Below are 19,056 nucleotides of genomic sequence, written 5' to 3' on the forward strand. Positions count from 1 at the left end.
ACACTGCCTGCGGTCACAACCCAAGCCCTTTCCTTCGTCCCCCCCCACTCATTGAGGCCCCAACAGGAATCAGGGACACCCCTCATAGGAGGGGTTCTAAAGCCAGCGGGGGCCCCTGCTGGCAGACCTCAGCTCAGGCCACATCTCCTAGAACAGCAGGAAAGAAATTTCCCAGTCCCTCCACTTGAGCAGGACACCAGGCAGGGCAGGAAGGGCTGCTAGATTCACACTCCGTTCATATCCCTTATAACCGCAGGGGAGGGCAGTGCTGTGCACATTTAAATAGGACTAAGAACCACCTATAACGCCATTATTTTGTTGAACCAGTTTTATTTAAATTTTACAGAAACCTGATTGAAGTATGTCATTGTAAGTCCAGTAACAATTCTACAAAAAACGCACATACGATGCCAGAGTTCCTTAAAAGCAACTAATACCATATTCTTGTCTTGCATAAAACATGCATTTATGTCAACTGCCACACGTTGGCCAAAATCCGTCTCCACAAGAAGAGACAGTCCGTCGCGGTCAGTATGAAAACTAGTTGTGAACATAGGTTTAAAAAAAGAGGTTTTCTGGTTAATGTAAAAGAAGGGTCAGTACCTTTCTGGAGGAGCCCTTCAGCCCCGGGAGGAGTGTACTTTGTGCCGGCTGGGAACATGTGGCCTCCGTGGCGGTCCTGGGTGGCCAGGAACCTCGTGGCCAACAAGCTGACGCCGGGAGGCGGAGACCCTGCGGGCCATTGCAGCGTCCAGGCGCGAGCCTGCATGGAACAGGTGCAAGTCCTCAGACTCGGATGAGGGTCCCCAGCTGTCCGCCATCTCCGATGCCCCAAACCTGGCAACCTAGCCTCTCTACAAGACCAGCGCAGGGCACACAAGCATGTCCTGTGGCCACAGGCTCCCTGAGCTCCACACACCACTCCTCATGGGGATCTGGAATTAGGAGTTTTGATGCAGAAAACCAGGGGTTGGACCGTTGCTTTGAGGCCCCGATGTTCTCTAGGCCGAGTTCATCTCATCCAGGGCCTGGTATTGGCCATGGCTGGACACACAGAAGGAAATCAATGCTCCCTTGTGGCCCCGAAGCCTCTGAGGCTTAAAGTCACATACCTTAGAGTGTGTCATCTCTTGTCAGCAGAGACCACGTCACTCCCGAGGGAGTTTATCAAAGGTGTTTTCCACATGAACTCAGGGCCATAAAGCGCTTTCATACCAACCAAAAGGACTTCCCCTCAAATATGGGGTTTATACAACCGTCCAGAAGGTTCTTCAAAAGAAGATCTCATGGTCATTAGAGAACCAGCTATGGACGTTAACTTTTATTTACATAAAGCTCATCATTCGTGCAGCCTAGGGCCTAGTTGGGAATCTCTCACACACCGTCTGCCTCTTCCGAAACAGGACACTCACTGCCCTGCTCGCTACAAGGAAGCTAAACCAGTATCTTTTTTCTTCAACACAGATTTTAGGGGAAAAATAATAATTTACTGGGGTTCTAAGAACATTTCCATAACAGAACAATATCAAAATAGGTCCGTTTTTACTATACGCTTATGAATATCCCTGATAATATAAAGAAATCCAGAGGACTCTGTAAACCACCAAGATTTCACAGGGTAGTACCCGGTCTGTTTTCTAGGCAGCAGAAAAGGGACTAGTACACTGGCGAGTTTTCTCCAGGAAGTCCTGTGAGCACTACAGTACGGAAATGCTAATATTCTAGTGCCAAGAGAACTGTGAATGAAATTTTTTCACTTGAAATTTATTAGTAAAAATCGTAACAAAGGTTGGCTTCCTCGATCCTGACCTCAGCCAACCTCCCTGCCTGCGACAACATCCAGCCCAGAAAACCATCGGCCCTCAGCCCCACTGAAGGTTGGGCCTGGGTGAGCAAGTTTCAAGATGCCTCTTTGCGGTGAGCACACCGGAGAAAGCACGGATGTGGGAAAGGAGACCAGGCCTGAGGAAGCGCTGACCCAAGGCACCACAATCAGAGGGGTGAGGGACCTAGCGGGGTTCTGGCAGACAGGAAGAAGGCTCCTGCTGTGCCCTGCAAAGCAGGTCCCTGGAGACAACAGCTTTGCAGCAGGGGAGATACGTTCAGGAGTTAAAGAAAATATCATTAGCAAAGAAACCAGTTTACTTTCTCAAAACCAAATCAAACTTCTTAAAACTCAGAAGCAAATAACCTGGGGGTTACGCGGTGGTCCAGCGGTTTGCGCGCCGAGCTGCGCTGGGCAGGGGCGGAGGGGGCCGGCCGGGCGATCGGCACCCACGCTGTGGCTACTGTGGTTAGGGAGGGAAGAGAGCGCGAGGCCGGGACAGGACCAGGTGTGAGATACGCCTCTTTTATTCCGGGCACCATTAAGCGGCCTCCGCGGCGGCCTCCGCTCTAGCTACAGTAATACTGCATGCCGTCCACTCGTCTCCTCTTCTTGGACTGGAATTCTTCGAAGAACTGCTGGATGTCTTCCCTCTTGACCACCTGTTGAGGAAAAACACAGCTTAGGAAGGGGCTGTGCATTCTGTAAGGGCAGTAACCAATCACGATATTCACAGGCGAAAGATCCTGCTGCTAAGAATGCTTTTAATGTGGAATTGATTCCACGGGCCCCATCTCAGAGGCATGGGCCTGGTCAAGGTCACACAGCTAAGAAGAAGAGCAGGACAAGTCCCTACCCGGGGTTCATCACACGGAATGAGAGAAAAGCTGCACCTATCTCACAGCGCCACTCGAGGAGCAGATCAGGTTCAATGCCTGTGAAACACAGCCCGGCACAGATTAAGTTCTTTTTTTTTTTAAAAGATTTTACTTAGTAGGCAGAGAAGCAGTCAGAGAAAGAAGGGGAAGCAGGCTCCCTGCTCAGCAGAGAGCCCAACGTGGGCTCGATCCCAAGACCCTGAGATCACAACCTGAGCCGAAAGCAGAGGCTTTAACCCACTGAGCTACCCAGGTGTCCCAGGTTCTTAATAAACTGTAGCTGCCGGTGCCTGGGTGGCTCAGTTGTTAAGCATCTGCCTTTGGCTCAGGTCATGATCCCAGAGTCCTAGGATCGAGCCCCCGCACTGGGTTCCCTGCTCAGAGGGGGGCCTGCTTTGGCCTCTCCCTCTGTCCCTCCCCCTGCTCGTGTTCCCTCTCTCTCTAATAAATAAAATCTTAAAAAAAAACCATTAGTTGAAAAGAAACTGGCAGAGTCAGCACACAACTGAGCACCCCGGAGGTCTCCCAAGACCACCGCCTTCTCTCATGACCACACCAGTTTCTTGGGAATGTCCTTGGAGCTCCGTGTGAGTACCCAAAGAAAACAAAGTCTGTTTTGCTTTGAGATTTGTATTTTCTTCTTTACTGGAAAAAACTCTGCCCTCTCCATGAGTCCAAAGTCAGAAATGTTTGCTACATCAAAAGAGTAATTGACCAAAAATAAAGAAGCACTATCTTAGGAAATAGGCTATCCATTTCACGCAGTGAGAAATTCATCTTCCATTTCACTGGAAAAAGGATTATTAGAGCATCATACAAAGGTGTTTATGATATTAGCAAAATAAAATATTAGAAATAAGAAAATAAGGCAAAGGAACAATATGGATGAAAAGGAAAGTGGGACAACCTTGAAGGAATCCTTATTCACCCCAAGAATGTCTAGCCAGCTGATCTGACCTCCAGCTGCTCTGACCTAACTGCCACCCGAAGTCCATTAAAACAGATAGGTTTGGGAATTTAGTTTAGTTTAGTTTTTTTTTTTTTTTTTTTTAGATTTTATTTATTACTTGACAGAGAGAGATCACAAGTAGGCAGAGTGACAGGCAGAGGCAGAGTGGGGGTGGTGCTGAGCAGAGTCTGATGCAGGACTCAATCCCAGGATTCTGGGATCATGACCTGAGGGAAAGCAGAGGCTTCACCCACTGAGTCACCCAGGCACCCCAGGTAACATATTCTTACTACTATGAAAGAATGAAGGTGAGGCAGGAAGAGGGAGAGAAAGAGAAAAAGCAAGCCGGGGGATGCAGGTGAGCATGCGGCAGAGAGGGGAAAAGGTAAAAAAATGGACAAATATTTGCATATGAAGTGAGACTCTCCCCCTTACTCCCCAAGGTAGGCGCTGCAAACATCCACAGACAGCCATGCCAACTTGATGCCTTCCTTGGGGTAAGATAAGATATTTATTAATCCTCTAAGTGGAAGAACAACACAGACCAGTAACTGATATGCCAGCTTCACAAGCACCAAGGCTGAGACAGCTGGTCACCCAGCAAAGAATCAGAGCCCCTAACAGATGTAGGCTCCAGGTGGCCGACCCACTCGAGATGCTGAAGTTCAAAGCTCTACTCTATGTGCTAAATGGCTTGGAACTTCACAATTATAAAATGCTAACATACAGGACACTTGGAAATTCCAGTTTGAAGGAACTGTCCCTACACCGGATCACCAACACTAAATACCGAAAGGCAATAAAAGAAAAGCAATTTTCCTTCAATAAGGTTGGGAGAGGTGACTTAAAAGCATGAAAATTAGAGTGCGCAATTTTAAGCTTCTAGACCCTCAAATGGTCACAGCCAACATGCAGAGTAGAAATGTTGAAGAATAGGGACGCCTGGGTGGCTCAGTTGGTTGGACAACTGCCTTCGGCTCAGGTCATGATCCCGGAGTCCCGGGATCAAGTCCCGCATCACGCTCCCAGCTCCACGGGGAGTCTGCTTCTCCCTCTGACCTTCTCCTCGCTCATGTTCTCTTTCACGGTCTCTCTCTCAAATAAATAAATAAAATCTTAAAAAAAAAAAAAAAGAAATGTTGAAGAATAAATACTGGGGATCAATCATAAATCATTTCACCGATTTGTCTCAGACATTATATAGTTTCTAAGGATTCTTTGTTTTATAGTCAAACACAAACATAAAATAAAAGGCAGTCCCTCATCTGAGAACATCTACAACTTATCAGGACAAATACAGCCAAAGCAGAGGAACCTTACTGCAGCTTAAGATTCTTATTTGTTTTTGTAAAGGTCTAGTTACCCATGTCATGGAACAAACAATTAAAAAATATATTGTCCTCTTAAATCATCACATCAGATACAAAAGAAATTATCTTAGACTCATAAAAAGCAGCTCTAGTGATGACAAAGATCCATATACTGAAGACACAGAAGAAAACCTTGAATAAAATTGCTTGTCCTTTCTTTTATGTGATTTCAAGCGTGTGTAGTAAAATCAATAAAGGGCCTTGTGACCACAAACTGCATAAAGCAGAAGGTACAAGAAAAGAGTCAAGAACACACATGCTGGGGCACCTGGGTGGCTCAGTGGGTTAAAGCCTCTGCCTGCGGCTCAGGACATGATCCCAGGGTCCTGGGATCGAGGCTCACATCAGGCTCACTGCTCCATGGGGAGCCTGCTTCCTCCTCTCTCTCTGCCTGCCTCTCTGCCTACTTGTGATCTCTGTCAATAAATAAATAAATAAATCTTTAAAAACAAAAAACAAAAAAACACACATGCTCTGACACATACAAAAGACCTGAAATGCCCACGAATACTGCAGAGGTTAAGACACCTGAAACCAATATAAAATTGCTAACTACACTTCAGTAAAAAAACAGTGCCAAGGTTGAAAGTTACACCTGTGAACATTCTTAGTTTTTGTTTTTATTTTTTTAAGCAGGCTTCTCGCCCAGCATGGAGCCCAACATGGAGCCCAAAGTGGGGGCTGAACTCATGACGCCGACATTAAGACCTGCACCAAGATCAAGTCAGATGCTTAACTGACCGAGGCACCCGGGTGTCCCGTGAACATTCTTAGGTCTAGCGAGAGAACTAGAGGAAGAGGAATGACTGCAGTTCAAGTTCTGCCAAGAAGCGGGAAGCTGAGAATGAGGAACATTCTCTAAAAAATAAGACGCCTACTAAATAGAAAACTCTTAATTTCTGACTTTACAACTCATTATGGAGAAAGGCAGCGCTGGGACCCTGTCCAGATCTGCAGGCAGCTCCAAGCTCTTGCCACATTTATGAGCGATGAGAAAGTGGCTTCAAGGAGGCCAGCAAAGACTCCTTCCAAGGGACCAAGTGTCAGCACACTTCCCCGGCAGCCGACAGACACACCTGACTTGATTTCTGTGTCTGCGCACAGCAGAGCAAACCGTCCGAAAGGACAAAAGAAAAGTTAAATTTTGTTTCTATCTGCCTGTGGAGGCCAGAAAAGTATTTCAGAAGAACATTCTGTCACAAATGTATGAATAGTAAAAAGCTAGGAAGTCCTTGTACATTCACCTGCAAGACTGTTTTGAGGATCCCACATTTTAGAATCAGTGTCACCCTTAAAAGCATACAGACTCTCTCATGAGCAAGAAAAATGTTTTAGCCCCAATTGTGAAGGTCTTTTATTCTAAACTATAAAATCAAAAAATCCAAGAAGAGGGGTCTGGCATTAATTTTTCCTTGCCTGGTCATGTTTCCTTCCTCCTCCAAGGATCTCTGCTTGAAGGTCAGGATGGGCAGAATCAGGATGGCTCATGTCCTGGCCTTCTCTGGCCACACGAACTCTCTCCAGACCCTGTATGGCCGCTCCGCTCCTCATTCCCAACAGCCCAGGGCTGGGAAGGACTCCCACCATGGCCAAGCCCTGCTTTCCCCACCTCTCACTGATTTCCCTTAGCTCTGCCTGCATTCACCTCCCAAGTTTCCAGTTTGACATACATGGTCATTTCTTCCTCCAAGAAAATAAACAGTTTATTCAGAACATACAGGGCTATGATTAAAGTTCTTTAACTCACATACCGTGCCTTCATCAGCAAATCTCTTGAGATAGTCTTTGAGTTCGGTCTTCAAGTCATTGTATTCTAAATCAAAACAACAAAAGAGGTAGTAAACATGAGACACATCATGTGCTTTTAGAAACAAAGTACTTCTTTCTCACTAAAATTTGAGAATGTTAATAGTTTAAATTTTTCTCTAAGTGAAACGTGCATTGAAACTTGCTCCTATGGGCCGCCTGGGTGCACAGTTGGTTGAGCTTCTGACTCTTGGTTTCGGCTCAAGTCGTGATCTCTGGGTCATGCGATCGAGCCCCACATCGGGCTCTGCGCTCAGCTCAGAGTCCGCTTGAGATTCTCTCTCCCTCTGCCCCTCTTGCTCATGTTCTCTCTCTAAATAAATAAGTATATAAATAAATAAGAAATAAATTTCTCCTGAGTTTTTTCATTTTGATATCAAGGACCCTACTTCTTTTTAAACCAACCAACAACAACAACAAAAACAAAACAAAAACAAAAACAAAAGCCTCAGGACCAAAAAGATTAAGTTATTTTTTAAATTTTTAAAAGATTACTTATTTATTTTGAGAGAGAAAGAGAATACAAGCAGGGTGAGGGGCAGAGGGAGAAGCAGACTCCCCCGCTGAGCAGGGAGCGGGATGCAGGGCTCGATTCTGGAACTCCAGGATCATGACCTGAGCCAAGGGGAGACTCTTAACCCACTGAGCCGCCCAGGTGCCCCAGCTAAGATTTTTTTTTTTTAAAGATTTTATTTCCTTACAGAGAGAGACACAGAGAGAGAGAGAGAGAGGACACAACCAGCAGGAGTGGAAGAGGGAGAAGCAGGCTTTCCGCCAAGCAGGGAGTCCGATGTGGGGCTTGATCCCAGGACCCTGAGATCATGACCTGAGCTAAAAGGCAGACACTTAACAACTGAGTTGTTAAAATTCTGTCAGCTAAGAATTTTTTAAAGGGCTTCCTATGGGGTACCTGGATGGCTCAGGGGGTTAAGCCTCTGCCTTTGGCTCAGGTCATGATCCCAGGATCCTGGGATCGAGCCCCACACTGGGCTCTCTGCTCAGCAGGGAGCCTGCTTCCCTTTCTCTCTCTCTGCCTGCCCCTCTGTCTACTTGTAATGTCAAATAAATAAATAAAATCTTTTAAAAAATATAAATAAACAAATAAATAAATGGCTTCCTATCTCTCTGGAATCCTAGTAGTTGAAATAATCTTGGGCTTGTCAAACTTTACGTTTTAAGACTTATTCACTTACTAATAGTTTCTGTTATGTATGAGGCCCCCCTGAGGGCCACAGAAATCTTTCAGATGCAGCCTCCATCCTTGAAAAGCTTTTAGTCTACCAGAGGCAAAGGAAATTCATCAAACAGTTAAAAACGAAAGACAGAAATGATGACTGCCTCTGAAGGGGTGGTACCCGAGCAGACACCAGGATGGAAATGACCAACAAGATCAGCTGGGCACACTGGGGGACCATCTGTAAAGGTCTGCCAGCAAGGGCTGGGATATTTCCCCCTCTGGTGGCTTCCTGGAGGACGGGTAATGTTCAATGCAAACCGCTCCAGTGGATGGAGAAAGATACTGATTTTCTATTATTCCTTACTCATACATCTACCATGAATCAAAAAAGCACACGTTAAGGGTTCTCAAGCACCTATCGCTTCTAGCACGTAATTCTGACAGTGGTAACAACCGCTGCATACCCAGCAACGCTACAATCAGGCAAGTGTCATTGAAGGCTACTTTATAATTCCAATTTCAAACCTTGTTTGTATTAGGTGAAAACAACAATTAAGTGCTCACTAAACATATTTTAAGAGTTAAGGAAACCTTAATGAGCTTTGTGAATTTTTGTTCAAACAGCATTTACCACAAATGAGTTCCACTTGCTGGACTCTGTCCATGCTGTTAAGGGTGTCCATTAAAGGGTCCCTCCTGTCAGCTGCCTGGTCGACCTTGCCCTTGTTTTCATAAGCCAGAACTGTGTCATATTCATCTGTCAGGAACAGGACATCTAGCTCGCCATACATTTTCTTCAAAAAATAAAACCAGTTTCCCATTAGAACTGTATGTTATTCTCAGAAAGTCAACTTCAGGAGAATCACTACAAATGTATTTAATGTTTTCAGGTTAACTGCCAGAAAACACGAGTCTTTAGTACAGAAATGCTTCAGTGATTTATTCTTCCTGCCCAAATCTCTCTCAGGAATCTCCCAACTTCCCAGTAGGTGTTGTGGGGTCTTTATTTAAAAATGACGGACTTAACGTAACTTTCGTGGATATTTTTATTTCCAAGCAAATTCTACGATATAAAAAAGAGAAGAACTTCTATTTTCTACTGAAATGAAGATAAGTGAATAAAAAGTCCTACATAATTCCTAATTTCTCCCACAAGCAGTCAGACAACAAGTAGCATTACATACATTTGTTTAATATAAAATATTTCAGAGTTCTCTACAGTCCTAGCAACAGTTTCATAAATATATTTTCCAGATGGCCCTATTTGTGGCATCGGTCCATAACAAACACGGTAACATAACGGTGACCCCGAACTCACCATGCAGTCTTTGCAGGTACATAACTTGCTGCGCCAGTTGACGGGCCAATAGGTGGCAGTGTCCTTCTTTACAAAGCGCTTAGCATTAAGCTCTTGAAGTCTGCAGCCAGACTGTGATTCTGAGTTGAGATGCTGATTCTTAAACCCTGTCTGAAATGAAATGAAATTCTGAAATGTGTTTTTTACACTATCACAGTTTCCAGAGCTTAGGCTATAGAGAGGAATTTCTTTAGGCATGAAATCCTACGGAGCTTCCAGAATTAATGCTTCCGCTTTATTTCTTTTATGTCTCAGACTTCCTATGTTACCTGAAGATCAGATTCAGAACTAGAGCTGGCACATGGTTCATTAGTCTGCTCTGCTTTGACTTCCTGGACTGCATCCTTTCCATGTTCTGGAACATCCTCTCTGAGGCTACTATCTTGATGATCTCCATTTTCGGGTTTGATGACTTCCTGATCACCTGTTCCATCAACATTCAGCACCAACCCGTCATCCTCTGTGGACACTTTGGTGACTGCGGGTTCAGTGCAAAGAAACACACACACATATCCATATTATTATTAAACAGTGAAATCACTTAGTCTGATCATAAAAAATTTCAGAATCTGGAAAAAGAGAGTCAACTTTATTCTCTGGAATAAACAGAAAGGAATCATCAACTCTTTTTTAGGTTATGTCTACCTAATCCAGAGTTCAAGTAATTGAATGGTTCATTTAAAAATGTCAGTCACAGGACGCTGGATGGCTCAGTCTGACTTTGGCTCAGGTCATGATCCCAGGGTCCTGGGACTGAGTCCCACATCGGGGAGCTTCTTACTCAGCGGGAAGCCTGCTTCTCCCTCTTCCTGCCACTCTCCCTGCTTGTGCTCTCTCTCTTTCTCTGACAAATAAAATCTTAAAAAAAAAAAAAAAGTCAATCACAGGGCACCTAACTGGCTCAGGGGGAAGAACATGCAATCGATCTTATGGTCATGAGTTCAAGCCCCACACTGAGTGCAGAGATTAGTTAAATAAATACATCTTTGGGACACCTGGGTGGTTTACTGGTTAGGTGTCTGCCTTCGGCTCAGGTCATGATCGGAAGGTCCTGGACTGAGCCCCGCACTGGGCTCCCTGCTCGGCAGGAAGCCTGCTTCTCCCTCTCCTCCCACTCATGCTCTCTTGCTATGTCTGTTGAAATCTTGGTTTCTCTCTCGCAAATAAATAAATAAACCTTTAAAAATAAACAAAAATTAAAAATTAAAACATCAGTCACTGGAGTGCCTGGGTGGCTCAGTGGGTTAAAGCCTCTGCCTCCGGCTCAGGTCGTGATCCCAGGGTCCTGGAATGGAGCCCTACATCAGGCTCCTTGCTCAGCAGGGAGCCTGCTTCTCCCTCTGCCTGCCACTGCCCCCTGCTTTTACTCTCTCTCTCTCTTTCTCTGATAAATGAATAAATAAAATCTTAAAAAAAAAAAAAAGAACTTTGAGACAAATCAAAAGAGTAGGGTTAGATTTTAGGTATGGCTATGCTGTTTGTGGTTCATATGGTAAAATGTTCCCTAAAGGTGAGAAGGATAAGACATTATGAGGTCAGAGCAGAAAACACTATGAGTAACTGCCACTCTAAAAATAAATTAATTAATACATTTGCATTATCAGTAAAATAAAATACCTAATGCCTCAAGACCATTCATTGTTGATTAGCTGTTTCAGGCCAATTTCTATAGTATATACATAATACAATATAATATAAGCACTGGGTAGCGAATTACACCCCACACCTCCCAACCAATAGCATGTCTTCCATTTAAGAACAATTTATTTTGGTTCTATTTATTTTTCAAAGTCCCATTCAAAAACTTCCTCTTCCATTTTTCCGGATTCTGGTCTCCTCCAACTTAAAAACAGTTGCTAAAAGACCCTTGACCATAGGAAACAGCCTGAGGGTTGCTGGAGGGGAGGGGGTGGGGGATGGGGAACTGGGTGCCGGGCATGAAAGAGGGCACAGAATGGAATGAGCACTGGGTGTTATATAAGGCTGATGAATCCCTGACCTCTACCTCTGAAACTAATAATACACTGTAAGTTAATGAATTGAATTTAAATTTAGAAAAAAAAAACAAAATAGTTGCTAAAAATTCTGGATTGAACACAGAAATGCCACGAGCCCGGGTTTGGGGCACCCCGATACCACAGAGACACGTACCCGCCAGCTGCGCAGCGTAAGCCCACAGGAAGGAGCAGCGCTTCATACAAGCCTGGCACACCATCTCCTGGAAGTCTCCGCTCTCGGGGGGGACGGCACCGAGATGCTGTGAATACGGGAAACCGAGGATTTTGCTTGTGGTCTCCAAGCTGCCCCAAATCCTCGTTATGTAATGAACAAATACCACAATACAGCACCGATCCTATCTTCATAGTTTATTTTTAGAAGAGTAATCATAAGGTAAAAGATAACACCATTCAAAACGAAAGGCTCTTTTCTCTTTTTGTGAAGACGAGGGCTTTAAAAGATCAAAGCTTTCCTTACCCTCCCGTGGAACCAGTCTTCGCAGACCACACACTGGATCATCTCATCCGGAATCTAACGTGGAAAGCAGTTCGCATGTTAATGAGTACAGTGAATTCTGGGACACAGAAGTCAATCTGGCAAACAGTAGAAGCAGATACTAAATGATTCTCTGGCGATTCTGTGAGACTGCTCTCAAGGGGACAGGGAGAAGGAGCGGGTCATGGGGCCAGAGAAGCTCACTCTCCAGGAACTGCTTTGCAGAAGGAGCACACTGAGGTGAGCACTTTGGAAGCAACCATCAAAAATTCACTTGGGGGGGGGCGCCTGGGTGGCTCAGTGGGTTAAGCCTCTGCCTTCGACTCAGGCCATGATCCCTGGGTCCTAGGATCGAGCCCAATATTGGGCTCTCCACTCCACAGGGAGCCTGCTTTCCTTCCTCTCTCTGCCTGCCTCTCTGCCTACTTATGATCTCTGTCTGCCAAATAAATAAATAAAATTAAAAAAAAAAAATTCACTTTGGTTACTTGGCATCTTTTCATTTTATCCATAAACCAATGCCCAGGGAGGTAAGACGACTTGACCAATGCAGAATGTGGCAACCCCACATTCTTCAACCCCATCATTTTACTTAAACTGGAAAGTAAATATCATAAACAGTCTTTTGATAATATGGATAGCAACAATTTCCCTAACTTGAATTAGTTAAATAATTAAGCAATTAAATTCTGGCCCTAGGAAAACAATATACCAAAGGGCACAGACTCTTTTTGGAGTGGTTTTCTTTTCATTCCCAGGCTTTCACGTCTACTGATTAATACCCCAATGTTGTTCTGTCTTTTCCCTACTATAACTTCTTAAAGGGGAAAAAGTGTATGTACCTTTATACATGCCCATACATAGACCTATACACACATATACACACTATATGTGTGTGTGTGTGTGTGTGTGTGTGTGTGTGTATATATATATATATATATATATATATATATATATATGCCTTGTTCAATTTATTCAGCATCTTATTTCTGTCTTTTAACAGTGTCATAACACTTTACCTCATAACTTAAAATATCCAGTTTTAAGGATTTTTTTTTAAATATTTTATTTATTTATTTGACAGACAGAGAGCACAAGTAGGCAGAGAGGCAGGCAGAGAGAGAGGTGGAAGCAGCTCCCCGCCAAGCAGAGAGCCCGATGCGGGGCTTGATCCCAGGACCCTGGGACCATGACCTGAGCCAAAGGCAGAGGCTTTAACCCACTGAGCCACCCAGGCGCCCCTAAGGATTTTTTTTTTTTAAGATTTATTTATTTGACAGAGAGAGACATAGCAAGAGTGGGAACAAGCAGGAGGAGTGGGAGAGGGAGAAGCAGGCTTCCCACTGAGCAGGGAGCCCAATGTGGGACTCGATCCCAGAACCCTGAGACCATGACCTGAGCCGAAGGCAGCCACCCAACAACTGAGCCACCCAGGCGCCCCAGTTTTAAGGTTTTATCTTTGTTAACTCAAAGATATCTTCAACTTGTTCCCCTACATAATTTGGTTCAATAATTACAGTTCCAAGACAACTAGAAAGCAAGAGGGCAAAAGGCTAATTTCTCTAAACATAAAAGCAGTTCTTCAAATCAGTAAATACACAAACAAAAGCCAGTCAAAATATGGGCAAAGACTATGAACAGACAATTCAGATAGGTTATTACAAATATTTAATAAGCTCATGTAGGATGCATAATCTCACTCATGATCAGGGAAAGGAAATCTTTAAAAGATAATGGGGTGCTTGGGTGGCTCAGTGGGTTAAGCCTCTGCCTTCGGCTCAGATCATGATCTCAGCGTCCTGGAATCGAGCCCCGCATCGGGCTTTCTGCTCAGCAGAGAGCCTGCTTCCTCCTTTCTCTCTGTCTGCTCTCTCTCTCTCTGTCAAATAAATAAATAAAATCTTAAAAAAAAAAAAGAGAGAGAGAGATTGCTCTTCACCTATCAACATGGCAAAATGTAAAAAGACTGCGAATACGTAGGCCTAACAAGAGTATAGGGAAAAACACACTACCATCTACTATTTGCGACTGAACTCTTTTTGCAGGAAATATAAGTATCCTATATCTCTCACTGGTTCTCCCTCTAGGTATTGATTAATGCTCGCAGGAATATACTCAATCATATTACTGTATAAGGATGTTCACCGCAGCTTTCTTTACAATGCCCAGAAATCACACAGCAGCAGTCTGCGACAGGACACCCAGGTCACTAACTTACAGCAAGTCATGTTATGAAGTGACCTGGGAGCAAGGTGGATTTGTGCGGTGTCATGTGGAAAGAGGTCTGTGATATACTGATAAGTGAGAAAAGCTACACAAGTGAATGTACTGAATTTTCACTTTTGTTAAAAGGAAACTACACATTGAAACACACACCCACTTACATGGGCAGAGAAAGAGGTCTAAAAACATATCCCCCAAAAAGGTTATATCTAGGAAGTAAGAAGATGGAGTGAGGAAGAAGAAAAATTCTCTAAATTCTGTGAATATTTTTAAATAAATTTTAAACGTTTTGGGGCGCCTGGGTGACTCAATGGGTTAAGCCTCTGCCTTCAGCTCAGGTCTTGATCTCAGGGTCCTGGGATCGAGCCCCGCATTGGGGTCTCTGCTCGGCAGGGAGCCTGCCTCCCCCTCTCTCTCTGTCTGCTGCTCTGCCTACTTGTGATCTCTCTGTCAAATGAATAAATAAAATCTTTTAAAAATAAAATTAATTAAAAAAATATTAAAATTTTGTATATATTGAAATCTTTAAGAGGATTCAGTCTGTATACCCCATTTCTTTTCTTTCAGGGAGGCAAGAAGTTGAAGATCATTTTTTGGACAATGTTTGGGGGAGCAGAGCAGGCAAGCAACGAGAGAGAGGAAGGAAGAAAGCGCTGGCCTTGAGAAAGTCCTGTCCAATATTTCACTCTCATGGTGTAGAGTGAGAATAGTCAAGATCTGATCGGTACCAGTTACAGCTCCAGCCCAGACTCCTAGGAAAGGATAAACCTAGAATCCTCTCATAATCCCCAAATCCCCTCTTAACAGCTCCGGAGATCCACACTGGACAACAGGCCGAGGAGTGAAGGCTAGAGGAATTAACCTCCAAGTAACCTCTAATTCTCTTACCTCATCATCAGGATCAGGATAAGGTCTCTTACAAATGCAGTACAATCCAAAAAAGTTGTCATTGTATTTATTGCCAGGATTTATCTTTGCTTTGTCCTGAAAGAGATTAATTTCAATATAAAATATGGTCTAATTTCGACTATAATTTCAGGTATCATGAAAGTATAAATTATCATAAATGCCATACAAATGATCATATATACGACATATAATACATTATATTTATTATATATCATCAGTGTAATATAGTAAGGCATGATAAATAACATGAATATAATATCATAAATATCATAAATTTCCTATTGCATGAAGTCCATGCATTCAATCAACTTCTACATTAAATAACTTCCTCCCCAAAAGTTGGTCTTTAACTTTCAAAGTACCAAGAAAAAGAATTCACTCCTATTAAAAGGGTACTTTTTCCAAGACACAGAGTATAAATAAAATTAATTTTTTGTACTCTCTTTGCAGTAATTGGAGGAAACCAAATATGTCAAATTTAATTATAAATGCTGGTCAAAGTTAATTATAAATATTAATGATCGACCCATGTAAATGAACACTGGCCTAGAATTTCGAAGTATTTCTTAATGCCCAGCTGTGATTGCCAAAGCTCCCAGGTTACTGGAAGGTAAAAAAGCAGGCAAGGAAATTGTCTAAAAATAACCTCGAAAGGAGGGAAATAGTAATTATAACGGAATAGTAATTATGACTAGACAGTGTAAAATCCCTTCCTTTCTACTTAGGTTTTGTTACTTCAGTAAACGTTACCGTATAATTAGCAAAAAAGCAGTGAAAAACTCCTGTGTGCATCTAGCTCACATTCAATACGAGCAAGTTTTTTGTTTTTAAAGTCATACCCTTTGTTTTAAAAGCCTTAAACCATGAGCACAACCAACATAATCAAACCTGAGTTACTTTAAAGAACATTCCCACCAAAATATTTCATATTAATTACAGTCTGTAGTATAGGCTCTAAACAGGTTAGTTTTCCAACACCATAAAAAATGGAATACAGTCTAATACTGATTTGCCTATTTGCAAAGAATAAGCATAAGAACTTCCTTTTGGGGGGTGCCTGCGTGACTCAGTGGGTTAAAGCCTCTGCCTTCAGCTCAGGTCATGATCCCGGGGTCCTGGCATCGAGTCCCACATCAGGCTCTCTGCTTGGCAGGGAGCCTTCTTCCTCCTCTCTCTCTCTCTGCCTGCCTCTCTGCCTACTTGTGATCTCCGTCTGTCAAATAAATAAATAAAATCTTAAAAAAAAAAAAAAAGAACTTCCTTTTTGGAAAATGCATAGTTTTAATCCACTTTCGCAAATATCAGTCTCAGCTATTTTCAGTGCATTTTTAGTTACAGTGCTTACTTACAGGAAATAATTTGCATTCCAAATTTTTAAACTTGCTGTTCCCACAATCACAACGAAAGTTTCTGGAAAAAATGAGGAAAAACAGCTTTTAATTTTTCTTTTAAATCTAAGGAGTTACTCTTTAAATTAATACCACAGCCCAAAAAGTGATCTTGGTTGTTGTTCATGTATCCAATTTAAAATTTCTCCAAGCATATAACAATAAAATAAACGTGCACAGAGACAAATATTTATATCACACATACACAAACAGACAAGTAAAACAATGGCAGAAGGAGGAGGACAGTTTGAGTTTATACAGTAATTATACTTTAAAAGGCCCTCTGGAAAAACTGTTCTCTCCAATTAAACAATTACATTAAATTTGACCAGTGCACAACTACTTTAAATGGAAAAACAAGAAAAACAGTATAGGTGGGAAAGAATTCAAACACTTAAAAAGCATTCAGCACCAATGTCTAACTGTCTTTACCTTTTTGTGTATAGCTCAAATAGTTTATGACTTCCATGACATTCGTAACTGCAAGCCAGGCAAATTCCTGCTGGTTCTTCTCCCTCTGGGGTGCACGTACTACAGGCATATAGTGCTTGTCTCTTTACTGAGCCCTAAAAGACAGCCCCAAAATGGAAAGAGATAATAATTACACAAGAAAGTACCAAAACACCGTTGCATGTTTCAAATCATTATATATGTCCTATATTGGTGTTCATTTTCATACAAATTTTTCTTAAAATGATAGTTTTAAATTCCCAGCCAGATGAAAATAAGAAAAAGCTTGTCTGCACAACATTTTAACACATGAAAATATAGGAGAATATGCACAGGTTTATGTAAGCAGTATCACACTTATAATTTTGGAAAATGCTTGTGATCCTAAGAGAAAATCAATGCATTAAAAGAACCCTTTGACTTTAGGAGGTGCATGCAGAAATATTTAGAGTGTCATTGTGTCTGCAACTTATTCTCAAATAATTCGGGGGAAAAGTGTATTATATAGAAAAGAGAGACAAAACATACGTGACAAAAAATGAATACATGTAAGAGATACACAGGAGTTCATAATATTATTCTTTCAACATACCTACAGACTTAAATTTTTTCAAAATTAAAAGCTGGGAGGAAAAACAGGCAATACTCCTCGAAATCTTGACAGTGGTTACTCTCTAGAAAGGAGGGAGACAGAAGCTTCTAGGATGCCCTTAATGTTCTATTTCTTGATCTGGGGGCAGGGGTTAGTAGGTACATACATATGTTCACCTTTTCCCCCAACCCATAGACACGACTCGTGTGATTTTCCGCATACTTTACTATAGTAAAAAGAAAATTTTTAGGAAGTCTGTTTTATAAAGCTAACTACATTTCTAGAAAGGCTTACACACATTTTTTTTTTTTTTAAGAGAAAAAGTTGTTTTAGTGGTGACCAAAGGTTTTAAAATAGCAGCCAACATCTGGGACTATCTGTAGATACCAGGTTAATTCAACAATCTAACCACTGAGCAGGGTAAACTCAACCGGTCAACGATGACAAGTGGTATTATGAGCTCAGTCCGCACCACATAACGGCCCCAAGTCTCTGCCTCGTCCCCCAATTTCCACGCATCCCCCAGAGTCTGGGTAACCTCCTTCTTCCTACCAATTCTCATCCCGACTAGATTCCTTCTACCCACCTTGCTCCATTTTTGTACCTAGAAACACAGGACGAGTCACAACGCACCCCCTCAAATCCTGATTCATAACGTCTTCCAAATGCCAAATTTACCCTTCAAGCAAATCCTCTCCTTTCCTCCCCTCTTTCGCCAGTGCCACCTGCTGTCGCGGTTCCGGTCGGCTTCCGTGGGGGGCGGGGGGCGGGATGCAAATAGACACTGTACTTGCTTCGTCTGGCCAAAAAAACTACTACGAGCTCGCGCTTGTCAAGCTAAATTGTAGAGGATTAGCTGTCAAGGAACCCAGCCCAGGGGAGCTTTTTCAAATCCAGAGCTCTCTCCTTTAACTCTGCTTTGACTCTCCCCATTCGCTTCCTAAGAAACACTCTTAGGACGCGAAAAGTAAGGACAAAGATGTCGGGATCTGAGAGGTCACGGAGACGGTTTCTGAAAAGCAGCCGAGGCACGGAGGAGAGACGGGAGAGGAAGGAAAGAGCAGGGGCCCCACGGCCGGAGCCTGCAGAGTCCAGAGGGACCGGACGAAGGAAGACCGAGGGAGGAGGGGGGCCCTGCTGGCTACAGGCTAAGAAGGAGGACCCACGAGGCTGAGGTTTAAGGGCAGCTGGGCCTGGGACGGGGAAGCCTACGACGAACGGCGGGAATAGGGCAAGGCGGGTCGGGAACAGGAGGTTCGGCGGGAGCCCGGGGGAGGCGAGGCCCGGGCCGCGCGCCCACCTGCGAGTAGGAGCACTTCTCGGAGTCGCTGCCGCCCAGTACGGCGCACGCCTCGTTCTCCAGCTCCTCGTCCTCCTCTAGAACGTCGACCAACGATACCACGGGCTCCAGCTCCGACTGCCGCCCAGCGGACCCCTCCGCCCCGGCCATCCTCAACTGTCAGCGGGACCGCCGCTCGGCCCGGCGGAGGCGGGAAAAGCGGCTGCGGGAGGCGTGGCCGGAGGAGGCGGAGCCCAATGCTAAGAGCCAATCCCAAAGAAGGGAAGAGAAGGAAGGAGGAGGAGCGACTCCCGACAAACGGAAGTCACGCCTCTCCCTTGGCCCGCCTGCGCCCGCCCG

General features: G+C 43.7%; 1 protein-coding gene across 1 annotated transcript; it reads right to left on the reverse strand.

The window, feature by feature from the left end:
* Positions 1–313: 313 nt before the first annotated feature.
* Positions 314–18,912, reverse strand: UBR7 (ubiquitin protein ligase E3 component n-recognin 7). The gene is made up of 11 exons (XM_082733339.1): positions 18,718–18,912; positions 16,808–16,941; positions 16,337–16,397; positions 14,967–15,062; positions 11,838–11,891; positions 11,514–11,619; positions 9,632–9,840; positions 9,324–9,473; positions 8,637–8,799; positions 6,774–6,835; positions 314–2,487 (listed from the first exon to the last, which is right to left on the reverse strand). The coding sequence occupies exons 1-11, from the start codon at positions 18,865–18,867 to the stop codon at positions 2,395–2,397; spliced, it is 1,278 nt and encodes a 425-aa protein (XP_082589465.1). The 5' UTR covers positions 18,868–18,912; the 3' UTR covers positions 314–2,394.
* Positions 18,913–19,056: the final 144 nt, after the last annotated feature.

The sequence above is a fragment of the Mustela nivalis genome (genome assembly GCF_964662115.1).
Source record: "Mustela nivalis genome assembly, chromosome: 6".
In the NCBI taxonomy this organism is placed as follows: Eukaryota; Metazoa; Chordata; class Mammalia; order Carnivora; family Mustelidae; genus Mustela; species Mustela nivalis.